Below are 13,397 nucleotides of genomic sequence, written 5' to 3'. Positions count from 1 at the left end.
TCTTTCCCTTCACAGCATCTTTCCATTTCTATTGTACTGTTCCCTCCTGTCTAGCACAGAATGAACTAGTGATGCTGGTGAATCTGTCCGTGTTATGATGTGGTTCCCACAGCTGTGGCTCACTGTGTCCTCTTTTCTCTTCATCTGTCGATTCCTGCCCCTTGTGTCTCCCTCTCTCTTATTTGTTTCCCTTCTGTATATCATCTTCTCATGATATACTGCCCCCAACTTTGTATTTCTTTTCTTTGCATGCCTTCTCCTCTGCTTCTCTCCCTCCCTCCGTCCTTCTCTGCATCTCTCCTCTTCATCCTCCGCCGCCCTCCTTCCCCGCAGTTCACTGTCTGCAGGCTGCCGAGGAAGCACCTTCACGTTCATCATGTCCAGAATCAACCTGCGGATCCGGGAGCTGCTTTTCTCCTCCCTCCTGTGCCAGGACCTTGCTTTCTTCCAGGAGACTAAGACAGGTAGGCCCTGGAGTCCAGGTCTGGGATCCCCCAGGACTTCCTTTCCCCTCCACTGCCCTCCCCCTGCATCCCTGATGCCAAGGCCTGGAGCTGTTTTTCTCTCTTTGGGGACCATGTAGAGAGGCAGTCTCCACCTGTCTGTCTGCAGGGAGGGAGGGCTGTGTGAGATTGGGAGCTCAGGAGGGAGTTTCTGGGGGTTCTGCATTACAACATGTGGTTTCCTCACCTGCTTTGTCCTGCCCAGGGGAGCTGAATTCTCGCCTGAGCTCGGATACCAAACTGATGAGTAACTGGCTTCCTTTTAATGCCAACGTGCTGTCTCGAAGCCTGGTGAAAGTGCTGGGACTTTACAGCTTCATGCTCAACCTGTCACCTCGACTCACCCTCCTTTCTCTGCTTGAGGTGCCTCTAATGACAGCGGCTGAAAAGATGTATATTGCTCGCCATCAGGTACGTGTGGATCGTAGGGAATCCCCAGGGAAGAAGAAAGTTCTCCTAGAGACCTTCTCCTCCAGGCCCTTAGAGGCTTCAGAAGGTCCATGACCCTCTGGGACTTTGTGTGTGTGACAGAGATGGGGGGGTGGGAAGAGGTGGGGGCAGAGAGAGAGAGAGAGAGAGAGAGACTTTCAGGTTATTTTCCATTATAGGTTATTAAAAGATGTTGAATGTAGTTCCCTGTGCTATACAGTAAATCCTTGTTGCTTATCTATTTTGTGTTAGTAGTTTGTATCTGTTCATCTCAAACTCTTAATTTATCCACTCCCCCCTTGCCCCACTTTTGGTAACCATAAGTTTGTTTTCTACGTCTGTGAGTCTGTTTCTGTTTGTATACAGATTCATCTGTATTATTTTTTTAGATTCCACAAGTAAATGATATCATATAATATTTGTCTTTCTCTGTCTGACTTACTTCACTTAGCGTGAAGAGAGCGTTCCAAGGGCTGGAATGAGACGTGGGGATCGGCTGTCTTCTGCCGAATCAGCCCCTCCCATCTCCTGCCCCACTTTTCCAGGCAGTCCTTCAGGAGATCCAGGAGGCTGTGGCGAAAGCAGGACAGGTGGTACGTGAGGCAGTTGGAGGGCTGCAGACTGTGCGCAGTTTTGGGGCGGAGCAGCAAGAGGTCCGTCGCTATAAGGAGGCTCTTGACCGATGCCGGCAGCTGTGGTGGCGACGAGATCTGGAAAACGCCCTCTACTGTCTCTTAAGGAGGGTGAGAAGGCTGAGTGGCTGGAGGAAGGGCCCAGGGAGGGGGCAGGGAAAGTGATGGTCCTCTTCCTACAGCTGGTCCGGGGGTCGCTCAGTGTCATAGGGGCAGGGAGGCCAAAGAATGGAAGATTCTCAGGCTCCCTTTCCTTCTCCCTCCAGATGCTGCACTTGACAATGAAGGTTATATTGCTGAGACGTGGGCTGCAGCAGATCGTGGCTGGAGACCTCACCCAGGGCGGGCTGCTCTCCTTTCTGCTCTACCAGGAGGACGTGGGCTGCCACGTGGAAGTGAGTCGGGAGCTGTGCACGCTCTCTTTTCCCGCTCTGTCTTCTATTTGTTCCCCTAAAAAAAACAAACAAACTGAAATAACCCCAACTCATTGTGATGGAGAATTTCAAACATGGGCAATAAAAGAGAAAAAAACTATAATGTGAACCTCCATGTACCCAACATCTGTTTTTTTTTTTTAACCTTTTTTTTCTTTATTTTATTAAAAATTTTTGTTTTATATTAGGGTATAGTTGATTCACAGTGTTGTGTTAGTTTCAGGTGTACAGCAAAGTGAATCAGTTATACATATATCCACTCTTTTTTAGATTCTTTTCCCATGTAGGTCTTTACAGAGTATTGAGTAGAGTTCCCTGTGCTAACAGTAGGTCCTTATTAGTTATCTATTTTATATATAGTAGTGAGTATATATCATAGGATATTGAATATAGTCCTCTCTGCTATACAGTAGGACCTTGTTGTTTATCCCCCAGCATCTGTTTTAACAATTACCAATTCATGGCCAATCTTATTTAATCTGTAACCCCACCCACTTCCCTCCCCCCATATTATTTTGAAGCAAATCCAAGATACGGTTTCATCTGTAAAGATGTATCACTAAATGTAAACATTAAAATACATATAACCACAAAGCCATGACCACACCAAAAGAATTAACAGCTTCACCAAATGCAAGTCAATGATCAGATTTTCACATTTTTCATAGAGGTATATATTACACTGATTTCTTTCTCTCTCTCATATACATCTGTGGTGACAGCAACCAGTAAAGCTTAGATCCATTAAATCATTTGCGGTGGCAAAACGGCGACACTCCACCATTCCTTCATTTATTAGATGCATGTCTCAAGGGAGATGTCTCCTCATCTACTGTTTGGTTGCCAAGTGGTACAGTTTGATTAGGAAAGGCCAGTAATTGTTTAGTTCCTTCCTATATTTACCAGTTTTCAAAAATAATTAGTTACTGGATCTTGGGCTTTATAAGTTTCGTAGACACGGATTAAACATCTTTTATGGGTGGAGAGCTGTGCAAAGCAGTCTGCCATCTGCAAAGAGGAGGTGGGCACAGCACCCGCTTTTTTTTGTTTCTTGCGGTACGCGGGCCTCTCACTGTTGTGGCCTCTCCTGTAGCGGAGCACAGGCTCCGGACGCGCAGGCTCAGCGGCCATGGCTCACGGGCCCAGCCGCCCCACGGCATGTGGGATCTTCCCAGACCGGGGCACGAACCCGTGTCCCCTGCATCGGCAGGCGGACTCTCAACCACTGCACCACCAGGGAAGCCCAGCACCCGCTTTTAAGGCGTTCCCTGTATAACTCGGCCAGACAGAACTGTGTACGAGTAATTGGAAAGGTCTGGGGTTGGAAGGACTCTGGTCTCCATCCTTTACCTGGCAAATTGGAATAATGGGGTATTGGTGCCCCTTTGAAATTCAGGCAAATTGCACATTAAGGGGACTTCCCTGGCGGTCCAGTGATTAGTACTCCATGCTTCCACTGCAGGGGGCACGGGTTTGATCCCTGGTCGGGGAAACAGGATCCCACATGCCCTGTCGCACAGCCAAAAAAAAAAAAAAAATCGCACATTAACAGTAGGGAATCGGGACTTCCTTGGTGGCGCAGTGGTTAAGAATCCGCCTGCTAGTGCAGGGGACACGGGTTTGATCTCTGGTCCGGGAAGATCGCACATGCCGCAGAGCAACTAAGCCCGTGCTCCACAGCTACTGAGCCCGCGAGCCACAACTACTGAGCCCACGCGCCACAACTACTGAAGCCCGCGTGCCTAGAGCCCGTGCTCTGCAACAAGAGCAGCCACTGCAATGAGAAGCCTGTGCACTGCAACCAAGAGTTGTCCTCACTTGCCACAACTAGAGAAAGCCTGTGCGCAGCAACGAAGACCCAATGCAGCCAAAAATAAATAAATAAATATACATATCTATATACATGTGTATATATCTATATCTATCTATCTATCTATATATAAAAGGTAGGGAATCTTTTTTGGATGAGGGGAGAAGCATGGCTGGGTTGGAGTGTGGCAGGGAGGGTGTGAGGAGTTGGGAAGTTGGTTCCTGGTGGAGCTTCCTTTGCTTGGCTGACCCCTGCCTTCCTGTTTTGCAGACCCTGGTGTACATGTTTGGGGACATGCTGAGCAATGTGGGGGCTGCAGAGAAGGTGTTCTGCTACCTGGACCGAAAGCCAAATCTGCCTCCAGCTGGGACACTGGCCCCGCCCACTCTGCAGGGCCTGATGGAATTCCAGAACGTCTCCTTTGTGTATCCCAATCACCCTGACCAGCCTGTGCTCAAGGTGCCCAACGAAGACCCCAGGGAGGGAATCTGGGCCCCTCACGCCCTGAGTGATGAGAAGCTTATCCTTCTCTGATAGAAAGAAGAGGAGAGGGAGGGCAAACAGGCAGCCCCCTAACTCTTTCCTGCCTTTTCTAGGGTGTGACATTCACCCTGCCTCTTGGGAAGATGACCGCACTGGTGGGGCCCAGTGGATCTGGAAAGAGCACAGTAGCTGCTCTGCTGCAGAATCTGTACCAGCCCACCGAGGGGCAGGTGCTGCTGGATGGGGAGCCCATCTCCCAGTATGAGCGCCACTACCTACACCAACAGGTGGGTGGGGAGGAAGGAGAGGGATTGCAGATTGGATGTGCACACAAGGGAAGAAACACAAGGGGTCCATTGTGAGGTAGGTAGGCGATGAGGAAAGGAGGGTCCCTGCCATGGGGGTTTCCACATGGTCCTCTGCTCCTGTCGCCTCTGCCCAGGTGGTTCTGGTCGGGCAGGAGCCTGTGCTGTTCTCAGGTTCGGTGAGGTACAACATCGCTTATGGGCTGAAGGGCTGCAGCGATGAGAAGGTGCTGGCTGCTGCACGGGCGGCCAGAGTGGAGGAGTTCATAAAGGAAATGAAACACGGACTTGATACAGGTACCTTCTTTTTTTTTTAAACATCTTTATTGGAGTATAATTGCTTTACAGTGGTGTGTTGGTTTCTGCTTTATAACAAAGTGAATCAGCTATACGTATACATATATCCCCATATCCCCTCCCTCTTGCGTCTCCCTCCCACCCTCCCTATCTCACCCCTCTATGTGCACACAAAGCACCGAGCTGATCTCCCTGTGCTATGCTGCTGCTTCCCACTAGCTATCTGTTTACATTTGGTAATGTTTATATGTCCATGCCACTCTCTCACTTCATCCCAGCTTACCCTTACCCCTCCCCATGTCCTCAAGTCCGTTCTCTACATCTGTGTCTTTATTCCTGTCCTGCCCCTAGGTTCTTCAGAACCTTTTTTTTAGATTCCATATATATGTGTTAGCATCCGGTATTTGTTTTTTTCTTTCTGACTTACTTCACTCTGTATGACAGACTCTAGGTTCATCCACCTCACTACAAATAAATCAATTTCATTTCTTTTTATGGCTGAGTGATATTCCATTGTATATATGTGCCACATCTTCTTTACCCATTCATCTGTCGAAGGACACTTAGGTTGCTTCCATGTCCTGGCTATTGTAAACAGTGCTGCAGTGAACATTGTGGTACATGACTCCTTCTGAATTATGGTTATCTCAGGATATATGCCCAGTAGTGGGATTGCTGGGTCATATGGTAGTTCTATTTTTAGTTTTTTAAGGAACCTCCATGCTGTTCTCCGTAGTGGCTGTATCAATTTACATTCCCACCAACAGTGCAAGAGGGTTCCTTTTTCTCCACACCCTATCCAGCATTTATTGTTTGTAGATTTTTTGATGATGGCCATTCTGACCGGTGTGAGGTGATACCTCATTGTAGTTTTGACTTGCATTTCTCTAATGATTAGTGATGTTGAGCATCCTTCCATGTGTTTGTTGGCAATCTGTATATCTTTGGAGAAATGTCTATTTAGGTCTTCTGCCCATTTTTGGATTGGGTTGTTTGGTTTTTTGATAATGAGCTGCCTGACCTGCTTGTAAATTTGGGAGATTAATCCTTTGTCATTTGCTTCATTTGCATATATTTTCTCCCATTCTGAGGGTTGTCTTTTGGTCTTGTTTATGGTTTCCTTTGCTGCGCAAGAGTTTTTAAGTTTCATTAGGTCCCATTTGTTTATTTTTGTTTTTATTTCCCTTTCTCTGGGAGGTGGGTCAAAAAGGATCTTGCTGTGATTTATGTCATAGAGTGTTCTGCCTATGTTTTCCTCTAAGAGTTTTATAGTGTCTGGCCTTACATTTAGGTCTTTAATCCATTTTGAGTTTATTTTTGTGTATGGTGTTAGGGAGTGTTCTAATTTCATTCTTTTACATGTAGCTGTCCAGTTTTCCCAGCAGCACTTATTGAAGAGGCTGTCTTTTCTCCATTGTATATTCTTGCCTCCTTTATCAAAGATAAGGTGACCATGTGTTCGTGGGTTTATCTCTGGGCTTTCTATCCTGTTCCACTGATCTATATTTCTGTTTTTGTGCCAGTACCATACTGTCTTGATTACTGTAGCTTTGTAGTATGGTCTGAAGTCAGGGAGCCTGATTCCTTCAACTCCATTTTTCTTTCTCAAGATTGCTTTGGCTATTCGGGGTCTTTTGTGTTTCCATACAAATTGTGCAAATTTTTTTTCTTGTTCTGTGAAAAATGCCATTGGTAGTTTGATAGGGATTGCCCTGAATCTGTAGATTGCTTTTGGTGATACAGTCATTTTCACAATGTTGATTCTTCCAATCCAAGAACATGGTATATCTCTCCATCTGTCTTTATCATCTTTAATTTCTTTCATCAGTGTCTTATAGTTTTCTGCATACAGGTCTTTTGTCTTCTTAGGTAGGTTTATTCCTAGGTATTTGATTCTTTTTGTTGCAGTGGTAAATGGGAGTGTTTCCTTAATTTTTCTTTAAGATTTTTCATCATTAGTGTATAGGAGTGCAAGAGATTTCTGTGCATTAATTTTGTATCCTGCTACATTACCAGATTTATTGATTAGCTCTAGTAGTTTTCTGGTAGCATCATTAGGATTCTCTATGCATAGTATCATGTCATCTGCAAACAGTGACAGTTTTACTTCTTCTTTTCCGATTTGGATTCCTTTTATTTCTTTTTCTTCTCTGATTGCTGTCTCTAAAACTTCCAAAAGTATGTTGAATAATAGTGGTGAGAGTGGGCAACCTTGTCTTGTTCCTGATCTTAGTGGAAATGGTTTCAGTTTTTCACCATTGAGAATGATGTTGGCTGTGGGTTTGTCATATATGGCCTTTATTATGTTGAGGTAAGTTCCCTCTTTGCCTACTCTCTGAAGGGTTTTTGTCATAAATGGGTGCTGAATTTTGTCGAAAGCTTTTTCTGCATCTATTGAGATGATCATATGCTTTTTCTCCTTCAATTTGTTAATATGGTGTATCACGTTGATTGATTTGTATATATTGAAGAATCCTTGCATTCCCGGAATAAACTCCACTTGATCATGGTGTATGATCCTTTTAATGTGCTGTTGGATTCTGTTTGCTAGTATTTTGTTGAGGATTTTTGCATCTATGTTCATCAGTGATATTGGCCTGTAGTTTTCTTTCTTTGTGACATCTTTGGTTTTGGTATCAGGATGATGGTGGCCTCATAGAATGAGTTTGGGAGTGTTCCTCCTTCTGCCATATTTTGGAAGAGTTTGAGAAGGATAGGTGTTAGCTCTTCTCTAAATGTTTGATAGAATTTGCCTGTGAAGCCATTTGGTCCTGGGCTTTTGTTTGTTGGAAGATTTTTAATCACAGTTTCAATTTCAGTGCTTGTGATCGGTCTGTTTATATTTTCTCTTTCTTCCTGGTTCAGTCTCAGAAGGTTGTGCTTTTCTGAGAATTTGTCCATTTCTTCCAGTTTGTCCATTTTATTGGCATAGAGTTGCTTGTAATAATCTCTCATGATCCTTTGTATTTCTGCAGTGTCAGTTGTTACTTCTCCTTTTTCATTTCTAATTCTATTGATATGTGTCCTCTTCCTTTTTTTCTTGATGATTCTTGCTGATGGTTTATCAATTTTGTTTATCTTCTCAAAGAACCAGCTTTTAGTTTTATTGATCTTTGCTATCGCTTTCTTCATTTCTTTTTCATTTATTTCTGATCTGAACTTTATGATTTCTTTCCTTCTGCTAACTTTGGGGTTTTTCATTCTTCTTTCTCTAATTGCTTTAGGGATACAGGTGCCTTCAGCCAAACCCACTCACCTCCCTCCCCAGCATCATGAGTTCTGTAGCTGCCTGTCCAGCTCAGGAGCCTTTGTTCCCGGAGAGCAGGGCAGTTCCCGGAGAGCAGGGTGATGATGCTCTATCTACACGGGCAGCCCTAGAGGTCCCTCCCCTACCCCAGGCCCTCATCCGCCTAATTGTTGGCTGTGGAAATACAAGCTGTGCTTGTGAGGAGGATGCTGTCGTGGTCACCTGTGTCTGAGGAGAGGGATTTCTCGGTTTCCTCAGAGGTGGGGGAGAAAGGGAACCAGTTGGCTGTGGGGCAGAAGCAACGTCTGGCCATCGCCCGGGCCCTTGTGAGGGACCCCCGGGTCCTCATCCTGGATGAAGCCACCAGTGCCCTGGACGTGGAGTGTGAGCAGGCTGTGAGTACTGGGCTGGGAGGGGCAGGGGCGGTGGGACCTTTCTTAGGGCTGGGATGGAATGGAGGCTACCTGGGGGTGGTGTGGGGACATCCCTGATGCCGCCATGGCTCCCGTCCCATCCTCCAGCTGCCACAGCCCCGCTGAGAGAGGAGGGCAGCGCAGACCTTTCCCTCCCGCTCTGTCTTACCTTCTCGTGTTTCATGCCTTCTCTACCCTAAGTCGCTAGAGATGGTGCCCAGTGGGGCCGTGGCGTCCATCTCATTCTTATCTTTCTGAGGTGTTACGATCCTCCCCCTTCAGCTGCGGGACTGGAAAGCTCACGGGGACCGAACGGTGCTGGTGATCGCCCACAGGCTGCACACGGTTCTGAGCGCCGACCAGATCCTGGTGCTGAGGCAGGGAGAGCTGCAGGACCATGTGCAGCTCATGGAGAGGCAGGACCTCTACTCCTGCCTGGTGCAGCAGAGCAGGAGGACTGAGACCCCAGAGATGCTGGAGCCTTCTCAGGGCCATCTCAGTGACCCAGAGTAGCTCCTGCTTTGGCTTTCCCTGGGGGTGTTCCCCTGGGTGGTTGTTTTTGGAGCTGGAGGCACGATGATGGAGATTTAGACCATGTGTACTTTCGTTGGGAGGGCAAGGGGTTGCTTTCTGTATCCAGGGACCTTATTTCCTTGATGAACAGAGCTTTGCCTGGTGCTGAGTACTGTACTGTGGCATCATAAGTACATTTCAAAATATTTTTTCCTTATATAAATAGCACACATTTGTATAGGAAATGTGGACAATAGAGACAGGTAGGAAGGAGAAAAGTAAAACTACACACTGTTTCACATCCCAGAGATAATCACAGGGACTATTTTGCTGGCTGTCTTATCAGCCTTTGAATTGTTCTTTGAGATACATATTAACCAGTATGACATAAATATTCATGAGTTTGCCTTTCTGTATCCTTCCCCATTCCCACCAGGACCTGATATTTTGTTGGGGAGCTAGGGTATGGTGGGAGAGAGGACTGTTCCCTAATTAACAGTATGAATAAAATATTGATGAGTTACTGTGTACAGAGTTTTAATATGAGTAGGAACGATGCTAAGCCTTTTTCATGTATTATCATTTTTAATCCTTATCCTCAGCCCTTTGAGATTGTTAGTTATTATCCCCATTTTATGGCTGAGAATACTGAGTCTCAAAGAGATTAAAGGACTTTCCCAAGGTTGCACAGTGGTGGAATTGGACTTGGAATCCAGGCCTGACCCCAGAGTCCATGCTCTCAACTAATACATTATATTGCATTTTGTGTCATAATCTACTTTATAATCAGATCAAGTAAAGCTCTTTCACTTCTAGCTCCGAACAGCTCTGAATCCCTTATCTTCTCTCTGATCTCGTTGTTGTAACTTTCATTCATAGCGTGAGATGATCTCATATTCAGAGAGGTTCCCCTACCGTTGGTGCACCTCTTCCAGCCATTGTTCACAAAGTCATTCTTCTTTCTAAAAGACGCATAAGACGATGTCACTCCTGTAAAATCCTGCCTGTGTCTTCACCCGTTTTTCTGCTCACATCTTCCTCAGAGACAGTTTTTCTAGCCCGTTTGTCTCACCTTTCTTGTTGGATTAAACTTCCTGCCCTCCTGATGCCTTTGTGCCTCTGAATATGTTGTTTCCTGCCATTCGGTGAACGACGCTCCTGGATTTGCCCCAGTTCTTTAAGATTCAACTCAGGATTCAAGTCTCCCAAGAAGCCTTGCTTTATCTTCTCAGTCTGGAGAAAGTGCCCTTTCTACGCGCTCTTGTTGCTCTGCTGCTGGGGCTTACCTCTCTCACAGTCCCTATTAAACTCTCCACCGCCCACTGTAGACCTCTGTCTTTCCACTAGACCATGAGCCCTTGCGGGGGAGGCCGTCTGTCTTATTAAGCTTTATATCTACTACCTGGCACAGGGCTCCATTCCTAGTGGACAATAAATAAATGTTTGTTGGGTAAATGAATAAATCTCCTTCCTCTACTGTCTTCCATCTTAATCCTCCCCACACGTACAAATCATGGAAAATCCAAAGCTGTACACGTCACTGGTTATTGGAAGGGTCTTAAAGTGGACGGTTCCTATTCTAGGAAATTGAAGCTTTCACTTTCCCAGAAATAGCAGGTACTTTCCCAGCTAGCAATGAACTCACCAGAACTTTTTGTTGTTTTGGATTTTTTTTTTTTTTTTTCCTGCCTGGCAACTGTTGGGAGCAAGGTGAGGCCAGAGTAAGGAACTTCTTATGCAGATAAATCTTTGCTTCATCCTGCTGCTGTCTTACTGCTCCACACCTGTTTATCTCTCAGATTTCACCGAGGGTGAAATAAGCATTGGGAGAGAGAGAAGGCTGGCCTGATTCCTTCCCCTCCCCACCAAAAGTCTTTCTTCTATTTATAAAGTAGGAATAATAATTTCTGTATCTCCCAACGTTATGGAAACTATAGTCCTCACAGAAGATCTATTAATCTTTGATGTCCTCAGTACAAATTATACCCATTGACTCAAAATACTTGAAACTTGGAAGACATCTTAAAAATAGTATAGCTGTCAAATCTTACATTACAGATAGGGAAAGTGGCCTGAAATCACACAGCTAATCAGTGACAGAGCTGGGAGGAAAACTCAGGCATCCTGATGGGCAGTACGGGAAGATACAGCAGAGCTTAGGATCATAAGCGGTCGTGAAAACTGGTTATCTCAGGGAAACTTCCAAGTACGCCTTATTTCAGGGACACAGAAAAATGTTCCCCGACAGAGTGTTCAACAAATCCTTACAAGTGTGGTCTGCCTGGCAACCACAGACATTAGTAATTCTGATTTGTCCACAGAGTTCTTTTCATTTCCCCCTCCTACTACCCATCACCATTTGACTTCTGCCCCTTAATTTCCCCTTCTTCTTGTCACTTACCTTCAGTGCCTTTCCTGCTCAGCCATGTACTACTCTTTCCAAAGCGAGATATGAATGGAGAGGAGGACCCTTAGGAAACTCTCAGATTACTTTGGAGCCCCAAACAACCTCCCTCCCCGTCTGCTCTGCCCAGTGTGGGAATAACATTGAACTTAAAGTACTTTACACCCCAGCCGAGTGGGGCAGCCACTTTTAGTCTGCATGGCAGTCGTGGTTCAGGAGAAGGAAGTGTGGAGTCAGAATCGGGGGGAAAGGACAAGGGCATAAGGAAAACAAAAATCTGTTTTGGGCGCTGAGTGAAAGGAGCATCCATTCACTTGGGTCCGATGCCACCTGCTGGCCCTAGGAAAGACTGAGTCTTCAACCTAGAGTTTCAAGGGCTTTTATGAATTGTAATAATTCAGTATCGATGATAATCATTCACGGAGTGCCCTCTGTGTGCTTCTGCTGTGCTAAGTGCCTGCCATATACCGTCTTACTTTATCTTTAAGATAATCCCGTGTGGCAGGTGTTACTATCCCAATTCTAAGAATGAGAGTGGAGATTTAGAGACATTTACTCACTTGCCTGGGACACAGAGCCAGGAAAAGGTGGACTTTGCTTAACTTTACAGCAGAACTCCTCAAAAGAGTTTGCTATACTGCTTGTATCCACTTACCCTCTTACTATTCTCTTTTTTAAAGATACAGTTCATGTGAATAAGCAATACATTAATTAATGTGGTTTAAAATTCAAAAGGCACAACATGGTCTACGGAGGAGAGCTTCACTCCCATCCTTCCCCACAGTTGGCCAGTACCCCTTGCTTTGGCGATCCATACTTCAAGCTTTATCCTTCCAGAGAAACAATGTACTGTACATTTAAGCATATATATGGATATATTCTCGCTCCCTATTATTACAAATAGCAGCTCCCTAAATTCCCAGTTCTGAAATTTACTTCTTTTAATCTATTTTTGACTGACTGCTTTGGGTCTTCGTTGCAGCATGCAGGCTTTCTCTAGTTGCAGCGAGCGGGGGCTACTCTTCGTTGTGGTGGGTGGGCTTCTCATTGCGGTAGCTTCTTTTGTTGCGGAGCGCGGGCTCTAGGCACGCGGGCTTCAGTAGTTGTGGCATGTGGGCTCAGTAGTTGTGGCTCGAGGGCTCTAGAGCGCAGGCTCAGTAGTTGTGGCACATGGGCTTAGTTGCTCCTTGGCATGTGGGATCTTCCCTGACCAGCGTTCGAACCCGTGTCTCCTGCATTGGCAGGCGGATTCTTAACCACTGCACCACCAGGGAAGTCCTGAAATTTACTTTTTAAACTTTAGAAATATATGGCTCTAATGTATGCTATTTTATGGAAGTGCCATATTTCATTTAGCCTGTCTCCTTTTATTGATGAGTAGTTAGGCTATCAGAAGTGTTTTGCTATTATAAGCAATGTCTTGAATAGACATTGTTATACACATGTGCGAGAATAGGACTAGGATAAAATCCTGAAGAGGACGTTGCCAAGTCTAAATGTTTATATACTATTAATATTGATAGATATTGGAAAATTGCCGTCATGGAGATTGTATGAATGCAGAATTACATCAGCAGTATATGAGTTTATCTCTTTCCCCACATTCTCATCAACACAGAGTGTTGTAAAATTTTTAGATTTTGTGACTCTTATAGATAAAAAGTGGCATCGTACTGAAGTTGTCATGTGGTTTATTTTTGTTACCACTTAAGGAGGAAGGATACTGAACCCAGAAAGAAAAATTGGGATGCAATAAGCAAAGATGAGTAAACACACACACATGCGCACACACCACCACAACCATCGTTAACTGAAACCTGTCTAAAATATTGGTAAATCAGACTGAGGAATGAAAAATGACTATAACTACAAAAATCACTGGCAATAATGACAAATTTAAGAACATGATGGAATAATCAGAAATAAC

At 45.1% G+C, this 13,397-nt stretch overlaps 1 protein-coding gene across 1 annotated transcript in view; it reads left to right on the top strand.

The window, feature by feature from the left end:
• The window catches only part of TAP2 (transporter 2, ATP binding cassette subfamily B member), an 11,773-nt gene extending 2,629 nt beyond the window's left edge, over positions 1-9,144 (top strand). The window contains 9 exon segments of the mRNA XM_007460853.1: positions 334-464; positions 709-914; positions 1,478-1,675; positions 1,831-1,959; positions 4,079-4,267; positions 4,405-4,578; positions 4,734-4,893; positions 8,399-8,535; positions 8,836-9,144. Of these exon segments, the coding sequence (XP_007460915.1) occupies positions 334-464; positions 709-914; positions 1,478-1,675; positions 1,831-1,959; positions 4,079-4,267; positions 4,405-4,578; positions 4,734-4,893; positions 8,399-8,535; positions 8,836-9,144 (1,633 nt within the window).
• The last annotated feature ends 4,253 nt before the right edge of the window (positions 9,145-13,397 follow it).

Source organism: Lipotes vexillifer, unplaced genomic scaffold, assembly GCF_000442215.2.
Source record: "Lipotes vexillifer unplaced genomic scaffold, Lipotes_vexillifer_v1.1 scaffold921, whole genome shotgun sequence".
Lineage (NCBI taxonomy): Eukaryota > Metazoa > Chordata > Mammalia > Artiodactyla > Lipotidae > Lipotes > Lipotes vexillifer.
The sequence above is the reverse complement of the archived record's forward strand: the minus strand, read 5'-3'. Positions and strand labels throughout refer to the sequence as shown.